The sequence below is a fragment of the Kryptolebias marmoratus genome, linkage group LG9 (genome assembly GCF_001649575.2).
Source record: "Kryptolebias marmoratus isolate JLee-2015 linkage group LG9, ASM164957v2, whole genome shotgun sequence".
Classification (NCBI taxonomy): Eukaryota; Metazoa; Chordata; class Actinopteri; order Cyprinodontiformes; family Rivulidae; genus Kryptolebias; species Kryptolebias marmoratus.
The window spans coordinates 5,620,172-5,635,293 of record NC_051438.1 but is presented as its reverse complement, the minus strand read 5'-3'; the positions used below and the strand labels follow the sequence as shown (position 1 = coordinate 5,635,293).

Genomic DNA, 15,122 nt, shown 5'->3' with positions numbered 1-15,122 from the left:
TGTAGAAGTATCCTGAACAAAAAGTCTACATGATTTAGACTGGTTCATCCTCACCCAATGACATCTTGGACTTCAAGTGTACAGAATTTAGACCAGGCAATCCAGTCACAGTAATAGAATAAAGAAGGGTCCAAAGGTCACACCTATATTGCATTAATGGTTCAGTTTTGTCACAACCTCTTGTCTTGTTGGACAATGACTCACAAGTTGTTTCATGGTTTTTATTTGACTATCAGAGGCACAGCTGATCTGATTCCAGCTGTTTGATTTAAAAATTCTAGTTGTTGACCTGAAACAGACTGAAATACTTTTATACGTTCAACAGGACGTTTTCATGATGCCAGAAAAAAAAAGAAAAAAAGAAAAGCAATGCTGCAACAAGAGGCGCCGTCAGTGACACATTCAGAGAAACAAGTAGGCTCTGAAAGAGGAAAAAAGACCAGGAAGTCCACAGGCTCAGCAGCTCTGGACCCAGGCTCTGCAGCTGTCAACACAAAGTAAAGTGTGTCTCCATGATTCAGCCTCAGCTTCCCCAACGTTCCAGCTGCTAACGTGGATCAACAGGAAGGAAACAGGTGAGATCTCCTCCCAGGAGCTGTTCCTGGCCTGGATCTGGATGAACTGCTCATGTGTCTGGGCTTGGTTCTAGCTCATCATCTCAAACCGTCCGTGTGCTTCTCTCGGCACCACGATCATGTTAGCAGAAGTTCATGCTCCATCCTCTGCTCGTTTCACTTTCACCTGCAGCGAGTCTATCAGTTGCAGAATCTCTGTGAAGTAGCTGTCCTCCTCTCCAAGAACCCTTTCAGACTGGACCATCTCTACGTACTGGACTCTGAGAGAGCGCAGCGAGCCCAGCAGGGAGCCGTCTGAGCGGTACTGATCCAAACACACGGGACTCATAGCCAGCAGAGCCTGCAGAGCCTGGAAACAAGATGATACCAAACATCAGGACCTGGATCAACCAACACAAAGTACCATGTGTCTTGTTTTGTTTTTTTGTGGTTTTCTATATTTTTTTTATGATTGAAAAATTGAAAAAGTGTGGCGTGTGTTTGTTTTCACCCCCCTGAGTCAATACTCTGTAAAACCAGCTTTGACTGTAATTCCAGCTGCAAGTCCTTTGGGGTTTGTCTCTACCAGCTATGCACATCTTGACACTGAAGTTTGTATTCTTTGTAAATCAGCTGCAGTTCAGTCAGACTGGATGGAGAGCGTCTGTGAACAGCAGCTTTCAAGTCCTGCCACAGACTCTCAGTTGGACTTGGGTTCTGGACTTTGACTGGACCATGTGAAAAAGTTCAAGTGGTAGGAAGACATTTTTCAAGGCACTGTATAAACTAAGTGACAAAAATAAATAAATTAGTTAATCTCTCAGATGGAGGGGTGGAAATGAAGAAAAACTGCTGGAGCTGAAAGGTCATGTGACTGTATTACAATGATTACTATCAGACCGCATGGATACCAGAGCTGGTACACTGCTGGTCCCTCTGGTCCCCATTCATACCACTGATACTCAGATCAGACCCATCACTGGTCTTCATGTGGACCAGATCCAATCAGACCATTGCTTCTGGATTAACTTAAACGATTGGTGAGTATATTTAACCAGATCACTGATCATGTTCAGTGAATAAATCCACCAACCCACCTTCTCCCTGTAGTCATGCTCACTGGACTGCAGCAGCTGGGGAACCAGACGGCACCAACCTTTCTCCAACAGTTCGCCCTGCAGGGACACCTCAGAGTACTGACGCACTCGCTCTTCATGGGAGGGGTCCTGACCCGGGTCCAGGTCCGGCCGAGTGATCAGCTCCTAATGGAACAGAGGAATGTAACGTGATTCTGATGCTGAACCAGAACCCAAAACTGCCTCCAGAATAAAACATCTTTACAAACAGCATGAAGACAGAATACTTTCAGTGCTGACATCATGTCAGGCTGTAGCATGTTTCAAACAGGGAAGGGACACTTTAGCGCCAACATGCCGCCAAAGCAGCAATGATGTTTCTGAACCATGTCTGTGTGTGTTTGTGTTTGATTGTAGCTTCAGTAAAATATCTCATGACCTAACAGATTTTACTGAAACTCTCAGACAGTAATCATTGGATGTGCATCTACAACTTATTACCCGCTTTTAGATTCAACTCCATTCAAGATGGCTGCCAAAGCTAATTGACCTTACCAAGCAGAAAAATAACCAACTCAGTCAGTGTTCCAGATACGGAGCTACAGTTTGCTGTGGTAGTAGCTGAGAGTCATGCCCAACTCATACTCTGAGTGCTACACACTGAGCCACATGTTTGCTTGAAACTGGCATTAACAGGAAAAATCAGCCCTGTCTGTAAGCAAAATATCTCACAAAGCACTGACTAGAATTTAGTGAAACTCTCAAAAAGTAGTCACTGGATCTAAAACTCACGAATTGGGACAACTCCAAAAGTTAAAGATGGCCACCACAGCTAATCAACCTTCGCCTACATGGAAACAGATTTAGAGCTAAACTTAGTGTGGTAGTCGCTGAGAGTCATTTTCAACACATACTTAAAGTGCTAACAGATCTTATGAGATCTCACATGACTAAACGAGATCATGTATAATATTATTTTTAATAATGTCTAAATTATAGATCAGAATGAAGGCAGTTTTGTCTTGTATCACCCAGTGTGAGTCTGCTATAGGATCTGTAGTTTTCTCTCAAATTTTCTGTTATATTTTAGTTCAAAATATTCTCTTCTAACAGAAGGTGAACTCCGCTTATGAACCCATAAATGTAAAACCATAACTACATGAGCAGACACTTCTGACACTTTTTAAAACACACTTATATTTTTCCACACAGTTACACTTTGAGGCTGAGTCTGCCTGTCTTATTAAGAACGCTGCCAGGAGTGGTAGACACGGGTGTGTGGTTACCACGATGACCAGAATGAGCCACCGGGAGCAGCTTTAACATTTCTTTGTATCTTGGTTCTTTTAATTGGCCGACATTTAGTCAGCTGAGAATATTACAAAGAAAGCCTCAGAGTCCTGCTGGGCTTTAGAGACCAAAGATGATGGATGTTGGAGTCTCAGGCAGAAGCTGCAACATTTCTGCAGAAACCTTACAGTTGTGCATGTAGTGTGCCATACCTTTTCACTGATCATATCATGCAACATGGTGACGATGCGCGAGCGCAGAACTCCTCCATCTGCTTTGAAGAGTTCTGATAAAACCTGCAGCCCCCCGTGTGACAGGAAGTGCCGCTGTGCAAAGGGGAAGTGGCGTAAAAGAGAGGCCACAGCAAACAGGACCTGCAGGAGGAACGCTGACCCATTAGTGACCACGCGTGCGGTCTGAATGTTGAACCGTACCGTGGTCTGTTGACCCGTACCTTCTTTTTAACGCTGAGCAGCGGAGCCGTAGCCAGAGTCGTCAGAAGAGTCTGCAGGGCTCCTTCCTCCACAGCTTTGACCTGGACCACAGGGTTACTGCAAGGCCAACAGAGCAGTCAGCTAACACACAATCACAGATATCAGGCACAGATGTGTCAGAACCTCGTGAAAAAGGAAGAACAGTGAGGATCAGGACAATTCCCATGACTACAGAGTCATAGAGTTGAGTTTAGTTTACTCTCTACAGCACAAAAGAGATAAAAATCTTATAAAAATAAACAGTTACTTTACAAAAGCGGATTATTGAACATAAAATCTCGTTCCTCTAAGTCTGTTAGGTAATGATTTCATAACTGATCATCATATTGACTTATTTTGTCTTTCAGAAACCTGGCTACAACGGGAGGATTTTGTTAGTGTAAAGGAATCCACTCCTGCTAATTATCTACATTTTCATGTTCCTAGAACAACAGGTCGAGGTGGAGGAGCAGCTGCTATTTTCCAGTCAGGATTATTGATTAATGCTAAACCAATTATTAGTTATAATTATTTTGAGTCTTTGACCCTCAGTCTTTCTCATTAAAAATGGAAATCAAAAAAACACTTTTACTTGTTATACATCATCTATCAGACCCTTATTCTGTTGTCGTTTTATTCGGCAGATTTTTTGTCTAACTCATTATTGAATACAGATAAAGTCATAATAGTAGGGGATTTTAATATTCATGTAGATGTTGAAAGTGAAAGCTTAAACATAGCATTTAATAATTTAATAGAGTCAACCGGTTTTACCCAAAATGTGCACAAATCTACTCATTCTCTTCATCATGCTCTTGATCTGGTTCTCACATATGGCATAAAGAGTTTACAGCCACTGAAAGGAAATTACATTATAGTAGATGTTTATCAGAGAACTCTGTAACCAAATTTAAAGAATCACTTCCATTATTATTTTCCTCTGTCTTGCAGAGTAATGCAACTTAGATTATCTTGTTGATAATAATATGAAGTATATTTATTTGTGAGGCCAAGCTTTTTCTAAAGAGAAACTGTTGCACCCACATAAGGTTGAGAAAATATTCTTGTAATAGATGTTTGAGTTCCAGGACAGTGAATGTGTGACTCAAGCTGTGTTCAAACTCATGTCAGTATTTGGGTGTGGTATTATGGAGGGGCACAGTGTGGGTCAGCCTGACCTGTAATCCTCTCTGCATTAGTGTGTGTAAAAGAGTTACATTACAAGTTATCTGAAACAAACAGCACTGGTGAAAGTTCCTAATGATATACTCATGTCCTCAGACAGTAGACTTGTGTCCATACATGTCCTGTTAGATCTCAGAGCTGCATTTGACACAACTGATCACAATATTCTATTACAGAGGCTTGAACATGATACTAGGATTACAGGCTCTAAAATGGTTTAAATCATATTTATTTCATAGATTCCAGTTTGTAAATTTAATGAATCTTCTTCAGTCACCAGAGTTAGTCATGGAGTTCCTCAGGGTTCAGTGCTTGGACCTATACTCTTTACATTCTATATGCTTCAATTAGGTAAAGTTGAACAGCATGAGATAAACTGTCATTGTTATCCAATCAGTTACTTAGATTATAAGTTTATCTTGGAGACGTAAAAACCTGGATGACTATTTTTTTTTTTGCTTTTAAACTCAGACAAGACAGAGGTTGTGGTTTTTGGATCTGAGCATCTTGGGAATACCCTTTGCAGCCTTTCATTTCCTCTGGATGGCATTAATTGGGCCTCTAGTTCTAAAGTAAAGAACCTTGGTGTTATTTTTGATCAGGATATGTCTTTTAACTCCCACATTAAAAAGGTTACCAAGTCTGCTTTCCTCCACCTGCATAATATCACTAAAATCAGAAACACATTGTGTCAAAATGATGCAAAAAAACTGGTTCATGCATTTATCACGTCTAGGCTGGACCGTTGCAATTCTTTATTATCTTAGTGGTCAAAAAAACTCTTTGAAAAGTCTTCAGTTGATCCAAAATGCTGCTGCCAGAGTTCTGATGGAAGTTAGGAGGAGAGATCATATTTCTCCAGTTTTAGCTTCTCTCTTTTGGCTTCCTGTCAAATTCAGAGAGGACAAATTGACCATATTTCCTCGCTCTGCTGATCATCCTGATCCTAGTTCTGCTGGAGGTTTCTTCCTGTTAAAAGGAAGTTGTTCCTTTCCATAGTCGCCGATGTGCTGCTCAGGGCAGGGCATTGAGACGAAGTGAAGATTTGACGCAATCTGCTGGTTTCCTTAGACAGATAACTTTTTACTAAGTAAGTTCTGTCGGCTGCTACCTTCTTCAGGGGTTGCCACGCCAGATGCCCTTCCTGCCATTACAAAACTACGCCACTGACCACCAGCCAGTCCCCAGATAGACAACTTTTACTAAATGGCATTTTATTATGTATGTGAATGTTTTTGTACAGTGTCCTGAGATGGTGTTTGTTGTAAATTGGCACTATATAAATAAACACAATTGAACAATGTGACTCATCACTACAGAGAGTCACAGTGTGGGCTTTAGCTTACCCTCCACAGAGTGAGTGTGTAGCTTCAATACAAACGACTGACTGAACTGTGCCGTACAGCAGCAAAAGTCCAAAAAGATTCATTAAAAGCAACAAAGTGAATCATCTGTCCTGATCCAAACACTCAGCAGCTACAGAAGTCCAGCTCAGAGCTGTCAGTACCTGGCCACAGCAGACCCCAGAACCAAGGCAGAGTTCTCCTGCAGCTGGACATCAGAACTGTTTAGAGCTTCCAGGATGAAGCTCAGACCTCCCATGGAGCACAACGTTTGAGCGTTATCCACCTAAGAAACAGCAGACAGAGTTAAAGAAGATCATGTGCAGAACTGTACAGGTTCTGTGGATTCACGTGTTACCTGATGGACCAGGTACTCCAGCTCCTGCAGGATACCCACTCTCTGCTCTGTAGTTGTGTGGGTGCTGTTGAACTGATCCAGCAGGCGCCTCATTATCTGCAAACAGAAGCTCAACTGAATGACGAACACTGGTCATCCTAACAAGCTTACAGTCCAATAGGAAGAAAACGGTTCTTCTGAAACATAAAGCAGTTGTTTTGTTGCTGAACAAACAAACATATTTTAAAGTGGGGAAATTCAAGTAAAACTAGTTGATAACTGGTTCTTCTGAAATGTTAATTTTTTTGAACCACTAGTTTTCACTTGTGTGTAGCCCCTAATTGAAAACATTTTAACTAAAACCCAACTCCAAAAAAATCTAATGAGTGGAAACAACTGATTTAAAAGGCCGACTCAGCAGCCATAGAATGCTTGATGACCTCATCACTGATGACAAGGACATGGAGTACAGAGGAAAGGTCCAGGACTTAGTGGACTGGTGCCAGCTGAACCACCTGGTGGTGGTGGATTTTTGGAGGCGTAGACACATCTCACTGATGTTATGAACATCCAAGGAACAATTGTTGAGATAATGAACTCAAAGTACCCAGGTGTTCACTTGAACTAAAAACTGGACTGGACTTTGTTGCGCAGGACGGCTGAGAGCAGACTCTACCTGCTAAGGAGACTCGGGTCTTTCAGAGTGCAGAGGACACTCCTGAACTCTGTTGTGGCATCAGCCATTTTCTAAGAAGAGACCTACTGGATCAGCAGCTTATCTGCAGCTGAGAGGAAGAGTGTGGATAAACTGGTTGAGAAGACCAGCTATGTCCTGGAAAGTCCCATCAGCTTAGTGCGGGTGGTGGGAGATAGGAGGATGCTAGCCAAGCTAAAATCTAACTGGACACTGACACTGACTGACACCGTGGCTGCACTAAAAGCTTCTTCACAAACAGACTATTGCATTGTTCTGTTCAAATATTTCCACAAAATATTTGTTCTTAATTATTACTCTGTTTTCATTTCATGTATTACCAGTGTGATTGTCCTGTCTGATGCTGCAGATAATCTGAATGTTTTTAATTTGCTCATTTCCACTCTTTGATATTTCAGTTGAATAATAAATAAGGCAAACCCGGAGCACAAACTCCAGTACCTGAACATCCGTCTCCACCCGCAGGTCCAGCTGAGCCATGTCCCTCTTCAGCTCCTCCAGGGGCCGAAACTTGGACCTTACAGAATCCTGCAGACGATCACACCATGCCGCTACTTTAACTCTGACATGTGTTTTAGATCGTGGCTTTAAATCACCGAGCTACTACCTGATGGTCTGAGTCTTTGTTGGCCATGTTCAGGTCCTCCTTTATCTTCTTCATAGCTCTCTTCAGCTCATCAGGGTTAAAGGTCGACCTGCTGTATTTGTTCTCGCTGTAAGCACAGACATTTTCAGCTGGTTCCTTTCACCTGTGTCACACTTAAACCTGAACTAGAAGTATTAAAGAGGTGGTGCAGTAATCCCACCTGTGCTCCTGAGTCCAGTATTTGAGCTGCTCCTCTCCCAGCCTCACCTCCCTTTCGCCCGTCTGTAGATTCAGCCTCACATGAGAACCTGCAGGTACGGCCTGACCTGATCCATACAGACAGCACACCGAGAGGGAAAACACATTGGTTCCGTCTGTGGTTTCTGAGAGGAGCTGCAGTTAGGGCTGCTTGATTATAGACAAATCTCAAAATCAGATTTACATATTGTATCATATTTTTACAGTCAGTTTGAAAATATTGCATTTATTGCACCTATAGAACAGTGTACTGCTGTGAGGGTGAATTTTTCCTTGACACCTTCCTGTTGAACATGAGTCTCCTTTATAACACCCTGGAGTAAACTTTCCCAGACAGGCTGAGACCACCATCTGGTCCCCCTTTTTTAAATTTGGGAACCACCACCTCGGTTAGCCACTCCACATGTGTTGGCCCTGTCCTCCATGCAACACTGAAGAGACTTGTCAACAATGATAGGCCCACAATGTCCAGAGCCTTCAGCATCTCATTGTATATCTCGCCCACCAATGGTGCCCGGCCACCGGGGAACTTTTTGACTATTTCAGTGACCTCTGCCATGTTAATGGACTCGTCTTCCCCTTAAACCTCAGACTCCGTCTCCTCAAAGATGGACATGGTGGCCAGATTAGGAAGATCCTCGAAGTGCTCCTTTCGCCGCTCAACAATATCCCTAGTGCGGATCAGCAGTCTCACACCCTAGCCAAACACGGCCTGGGCTCACGTTCTCTTTCTGAGTGGCCAAACCGGTTCCCAGAACCTCCTAGAGGCCAACTGTAACTCCTCTGTGGCCTCTCTGAATTCCTCCTATGGCCACGTTGTTGCATCTACAACCACTGAATCTGCAGTTCTTCTGGATGCCCTGTGTCTGTCAGCTGCTTCAGGAGTCCTCCGGGCACCAATGACCTTCACGCCACAGCTCTTGGAAGATGCATCAGCTATAGAGGCCCTAAACATGGCCTATATGGATACCATATCCCTGACCTCCCCAGAGGCATGTAAAAAAAAACTCTTCTGGAAGAGGGAGTTGAAGATCTCATGGATATGATGCTTCCAAGTTCCCAGTTCACCCTCACTACTTGTTTGGGTTTACCAGGTTTGTTTGATAGTCTCCCCTGCCACTAGATCCAACTCGGCCCCAGGTGGTTATCAGTTCACAGCTCTGCCCCTCTCTTTACCAGAATGTCCAAGACATAGGTATGATGATATGATTCAAGAATTGATCATCAGTCTTTGGCCTAAGGTGGCCTGGTACCAAGTACACCTACGGACCGAACATGGTGTTTGTTATGAATTACTCATGCCTAGCACAGAAGTCCAATAACAGAACACCACTCTGGTTCAGATCAGGGAGGCTGTTCCTCCCAAAGACTCCTCTCCAGATGACTCTGTCATTGCCCACATGAACATTGAAGTTGCCCAGGAGAACAGCAGAATCCCCAGATGACAGCCCTTCCAGGACACCATCCAGAGACTCAAAGAAGGCTGGATAATCTGAACTGATGTTTGGTGAATAAGCACAAACAACAATCAGAACGTTCCCTCCTTGTGAGTATCCTCATACCTGCCCAATACTTCTCTTCCTGGGCAACTCCAGAGTAGGAAAGTCCCGCCCTTCCCCAGGAGTTGGATTCCACAGCCTGTGTAGAGGTGAGTCCCACTGGATCCAGTTGGCATTGTTAACCTCACATACAAGCTCCAGCCCTTTAACCACCAGTGAGGTGACGTTTCATGTCCCTACAGCTGGTTTAGGCCTATGTGGAAGTGGAATCCTATTCTTCTTTTGAGCTTGGCTCGGCCGAGCCCCGAGTGTCAAGGCTCAACTACCAGGCGCTCGCTGATCAGCTCCGACCCCCGGGCCTGGCCATAGTGGTACCCCTGTTTTCCTTTTCCCAGATGAGATATCCCGGTGCATTTGTTGTTTATAATTTGAGGTTTTCGAATCACTCTTGCTCTGACCCCTAACCTGAGTCCAATTTGACATGGGAGCCCCTACCAGCTGCTGATGCACCAGACAACATAATCCCCAGGATCACAGGGGTACTCAAACCCTTCCACTACATTAAGGTCTTTCAGTCTTTTTATAAAATAAAGTTCCTCACATGTTTGTTTAACATGAGAATAAAGAAACTGTCATTCATTTTGTAAAATAAAAACGGCCCACACATAAACTGGAAATTCACTCATAGACTTCATAATTATTACAATAAATATAGTGGAAAACTAGTGGATGATATTTTTGTCCCGTCTGACTCACTGATGAAGACAGCAATGCAACCTCTCATCTGTTGTGTTGTTGATATTAGCTTGATTTTTCTTTAAGTTCAGCTGTCAGCTGCTTCAACACAGACTTTACCTGAGATATAATGGTGTTTTGGAACTTCTTCAGCCAAACAGGTGTAGTTTTATTATTTTACAGCAAAATATTTGACTCCACACAAACAGCTGCAGTCTTTAATATGCACACTTCCTTTCTCCTGCTGCATTCTCATGAGAAAGATTTGAAATGATGACTACCAGCTCTCTTCTCTGTTTTAATATGACTAGTTGTTTGTCGTCACGTTTCCCCCCGCAGTCCCAGTTAATTCTGTCAACAGAACTCTTTATTCCAAATCACTTCTGCAGTAATCTGTGTCTGATACTAAATGTGATCATTTCTGACTTCCGTCTGCCACCCTCTGTCTGCTTTTATGTTTTTGTCTTATTTCTTGTTCGTTTCACACACAAAAAATGGATTTTAAAAGCGACAGATTTAAAATTCTTTCAAAATTCCAGATTGTAAGACAACATAAAAAGAGAGGACACCAAGGGGGTGAATTCTTTTGCAAGCCACAGGACAGAGTTCAAGCCTCCCTGATTAAGAGGAAATGAAGATGTGTGCTGCATCCATTTCCACACCTAACCTGGACTGTCGCCATCCATCAGCTGTAAATCTGTCTGAAACTCAGGGCACAGAAGCAGCTTTACCTGGTCTGAGTGTATGCCACTGCTCGTTAGGTAGGACCACCTCGAAATCTTCAGCATCGTCATCATCAGCGTCCACTGTCACCTCATCCTCTTCATCGCCTCCTTCTCCCCCGCTCTCTTTATTCTCCACCACAGTCAAGGCTCCAACAGACTGAAGACAAAAAGACATCTGACCTTAAAGACAAATATCGTCCATTTTATTAACTATGTTGAGTTTTGATACAGTTTTGTGTCAACATGAGTTTGAACTTCTAAATGGACTACAAACATGGTTCTGCAGCTTTTGAATTCAATTCACTTTCTTTATATAGCACCAGTTCACATAAAAGGTACTATACAAAAACATACAAAAATGGCAATTAGTAAAAGTTTACTTCATCACAGTCTCCATCCTGGAGGCAACAGTGAAAAGGACCAACTCCCTCCAGCAGAACCATGGGAATTAACAACAAACCTGAAATTTAAAATATTGAAGGTTGTGATTTATAAATATCCCTGTAAATATAGTTGGGGGAAATATATTAGGTACCAAACCATGTCACCTGGACATGTAGGGACAGATGGAAATAATAACATGCAAATTCATTTGTTTGACAGTTATAAATTTAAATAGTTTTGAAATTTGTTGTATTTTTATATAGATAAAATAAAATTTCATCAAAATCTGTTCAGACAGACAGACAGACAAACAGTCGGACGAACAAACCAACCAACCTACTGAAAACAACCTACTTGGAGGAAGTAATAACATGTAAATAGTTTGGTTCATAGTTATGTGAATGAAATTTGACATTTTCTGTATTAGAATCAGACATTTAAATACTGTTTTTTGTTTTTGTTTTAATGTGAATACAATGACAAACATCAAACATTATAACGTGAATATTTTTGTTCACTGTTGTCTTGTTTCACACCAAGACGCTCGGGAAATGTTCTTTAAGAAGCCCAGAAAAATACATCGCAGTGAGAAAAGCTGCACATTTTGTAAATGAATCAGACATTATATCAAACTTTTTTTTTAAATTTAAATATACTATTTATGTTATTATTTAAATGTTAAAGTAACTGCTGTTATTATTGAATTCTTCACCTGTCCTGCAACGTTTCAACCTCTACCTGCAGGAATAAAGCGTTCAGCTCATCTTCCAAACAATCTCTGGAGATTAACAAACAAAACTAGTCAGACCATTTTCCTTTGAACTACCGTGTGAATTTATAGATCTTATTAAATGAAACAGCACATCAGTATGACAGGAAGTGAACGTGTAAAACACACCAACTCAGACTTAGTCCTGAACCCATCAAGGAGCCGAGTGCATTTCCAACATCTGGTTTTATTCTCAGAGTTAAAGTTCACTCTCACCGTAAATATCACACACTGATACTCAGTGCAAGTAAACTGGACTCCTTCAGGGGGTAAATCCTCCACGTGTCTCTGATTACGGCCTTCACACTCAGATGGTTAGTCCTACAGGGAGAAGCCATGCCTGCTCACCTGGTGGCTCCTGGCTCCATGACAGCAGAGGGCGGAGAACAGAAAGGTCACGATCAAAGATCCGAGGAGAGCAGACATCAGCCTCATGGTTCCTGAAACACAAGACAGAACCAGGTTCGAACCGGGTTCAGATCTTCCTTCATGAACTCTTTTAGCTAAATAACAAAAAAAATTTAAAAAAAATCATAAAGAAACAAAACCTCACCTCGATGCTTCATTGAATTGAATTGAATGCCTTTATTGTCATTACACGCGTGCGTAACGAGATTAGAGCCACTCCCCCAGCGGTGCAAAATACACATTAAAATAGATAGAAAGAATAAAAGTAACAAGATAAAATAAGCTAAGATATGCCTATATATTTGCATATTATATATGCATGCGCATACCTACATATGTACAACAGTGAGGAAAACAATGAGAATCACTTGTAAGTGTGAAGCTGAAGTCGAAAGTTAGATGACAATATTGCACATTGTTTACGTGTTGCACATTTTATCCCATAATTTATATCTGTAAGCAAACATTGTTAACAGCTGACAACTAGGATGTGTTTGTTTACCTACGAAAACAGCCGAAGTATCTGAAAATAGGTCAACATTGATGACGCCCATGTGTTTGTACATATTTACACTCAGATTTGTTAATTAAAGAATGCAGATCAGCTTAGCTCAGATAAGAGTTAGCAGAGTGCTCTGTTTACACTGAGTGAGTACCTGGAAAACTACTGTTTGATAAAGTTTAGGGGAACCTTTTAATGTTTGATTTAATAGTTTGTTATGAGTAGCTTTAATCTGCCTTTGGGGCACAACCCTCAGGACAGAAGCAACCAGAACAGAACCACCATCACAACCAAACAAGGAGTTAAATTGATTATTGTTTGAGGAACGAAAGAAGCCTATCAGAACCATTTCCAGTGATGTTGTTGGGAACTTTAAAAGCGTCTTTAGCTAATTTTTCTGTCCATGTTTAAAGTCAGACTGAACCTCCTGCATCTCACACAGAACTAAGGTTCTGAGGGGGGGAGAACTCAGCTTCAGAACCACATCGTGACTTCAGGAAACAGATAATCCCTGCCGACTGACGTCTCATCACGGCGTTAGCTCTCATGCTAACCGTCAGCTAACACTGACGTCACTGAGGTAGAGAGACGAAGAAAGGTGAACAGAACTCACCTGTTCGCCCGCAGAATGTTGTCCACCTGTGTTCCTCCACACTTGCAGCAGACCGGTTCAGTTCGTGCTCTCATTGGTCCACGTAAACTCATGTTTATGTTACACCTGCTCTTTAGCGCCACCTGCAGGTCCGGAGTGCGCATGAACCACAGCTGAGAAGAAAAACCAACCAAACACCTGGAGTATGTTTGGAGATAAAACTCTCAGTCTTTGTCTTTTATTGTTAAAAGCTAAAGTGATTTGACCATCTCATTCTCTCCCTCCCCGAATGATTAAGCAAATGAATTCTGTAATGTTTCAAATTCATTTGGAGAAACAAAACCCACTGTTTTAATAAATGTCAGTTAGATTACAGGCTTAAAAGCCATGGATTTATGAATGATCAGGCTTTTTAGGTTAAAATCTGACCCACCCAAATTCATTCTGGTTCCATAAACCAGGATCTCTGTTTCTAAAAGTCAAAGACCTGCAGTTTTTACTCAGATGTGATTTTGAGATTTCCATGGTACCAATAAAACTGTCAGACCCTCATAAATCTTGGTAAAATGATGTTCCCTTGTATGTTTTCACCAAAATACCAGAGAAATGACTGTTTAAACCTTTTTAACCAAATATGGTTAGAGAAGAATATCTTATTTATGGTTGATTTATTGCATAGATACGGTGTTTTCACGTAGTTTGGTGTTCTTAATAAAAAAAACTTAATTGTACTTGAAAAGGATCACCTTTGCCAATATGTTCCAGCTGCTCCAAAAACAGGATTCAGAATCCATTTTTGTTTTCAAATATGTTCACTTACTTGCACAGGAAGTTATCCAAGTTAAACAATGGGGGAGGCATATTATTGAGAAGAAGGTAAGGTAGGATCCTGGGGGAAAATGTGACACAAAAACCCATTACAGACTTTAATAAACTGTAGAAAGCTAAAACAACTTAGCTCAAAGCTAGAAAACAGGCACTGCAACCACCTAAGATAGCTCATTCCACCTAAAGTCAAAGGTGTTTATTCAGTGGCTAAAACACCATGAATGAGATTTAAATTTGAGGAAGAAAAAGAGTTCATAAAACCATAAAACACATGAATCATTTTTTTTCCTTGTGCAGTCACTCTGTTGTTTTAAAGGAAACCTCTAGATGAGCACTGGGGCTAATGCTCTTTCGTTTAATAAAATCCAGATTTTAATATTTATGGATAGTTTTTCATCCACATCAACATAACTACATACTACTGGACAAACACCACAGTCATAAAAGCAAATGGAAGCACTGTAAACCCTCCTTCCCTGATTTGAAAACTAAATGAAAAAGTCTCCCATCACTCCATCAGACCGAGCTGTGGCGTGATTTATAACAACAGTAAGTCAGCTCATGTCCCAAAAACAAAATCTTTCAGTGTCTCTGAGCATGGCACTACTCAATGTCAGATCTCTTTTTCAATCAGACCCGATTTGATTCTAGAAAAGAAAGCTGACTGCAAGATTTTAAACAACCTCAGACACAACAAAGATTTAAACAAACCTTTAGTTGTGATTTAATTCAACCTAAGTGCATCCTTTGACACAATGGACCACGCCATTCCTACAGACAGGCTAAGACTTGGCTTCTCTGCGCTTAAACTGTTTACAGGTACAAGTGATTTATCATCTAAAATATTTTACACGTAAACATGG

At 41.5% G+C, this 15,122-nt stretch overlaps 1 protein-coding gene across 1 annotated transcript; it reads right to left on the bottom strand.

Moving 5' to 3' along the window:
• Nucleotides 1-207: 207 nt before the first annotated feature.
• Nucleotides 208-13,555, bottom strand: sil1 (SIL1 nucleotide exchange factor). The gene is made up of 12 exons (XM_017423092.2): nucleotides 13,453-13,555; nucleotides 12,278-12,369; nucleotides 10,783-10,933; nucleotides 7,780-7,885; nucleotides 7,581-7,686; nucleotides 7,415-7,501; nucleotides 6,280-6,375; nucleotides 6,086-6,207; nucleotides 3,375-3,471; nucleotides 3,133-3,294; nucleotides 1,652-1,816; nucleotides 208-924 (listed from the first exon to the last, which is right to left on the bottom strand). The coding sequence occupies exons 2-12, from the start codon at nucleotides 12,362-12,364 to the stop codon at nucleotides 709-711; spliced, it is 1,395 nt and encodes a 464-aa protein (XP_017278581.1). The 5' UTR covers nucleotides 12,365-12,369; nucleotides 13,453-13,555; the 3' UTR covers nucleotides 208-708.
• Nucleotides 13,556-15,122: the final 1,567 nt, after the last annotated feature.

Coding starts and splice junctions, on each gene's coding strand:
- sil1 (XM_017423092.2), bottom strand. CDS start 12,364: ATGAGGCTGATGTCTGCTCTCCTCGGATCTTTGATCGTGACCTTTCTG. Junction 10,934..12,277: donor ATGGAGCCAGGAGCCACCAG/GTGAGCAGGCAT, acceptor TTTTGTCTTCAG/TCTGTTGGAGCCTTGACTGT. Junction 7,886..10,782: donor GTGGCATACACTCAGACCAG/GTAAAGCTGCTT, acceptor TGTATGGATCAG/GTCAGGCCGTACCTGCAGGT.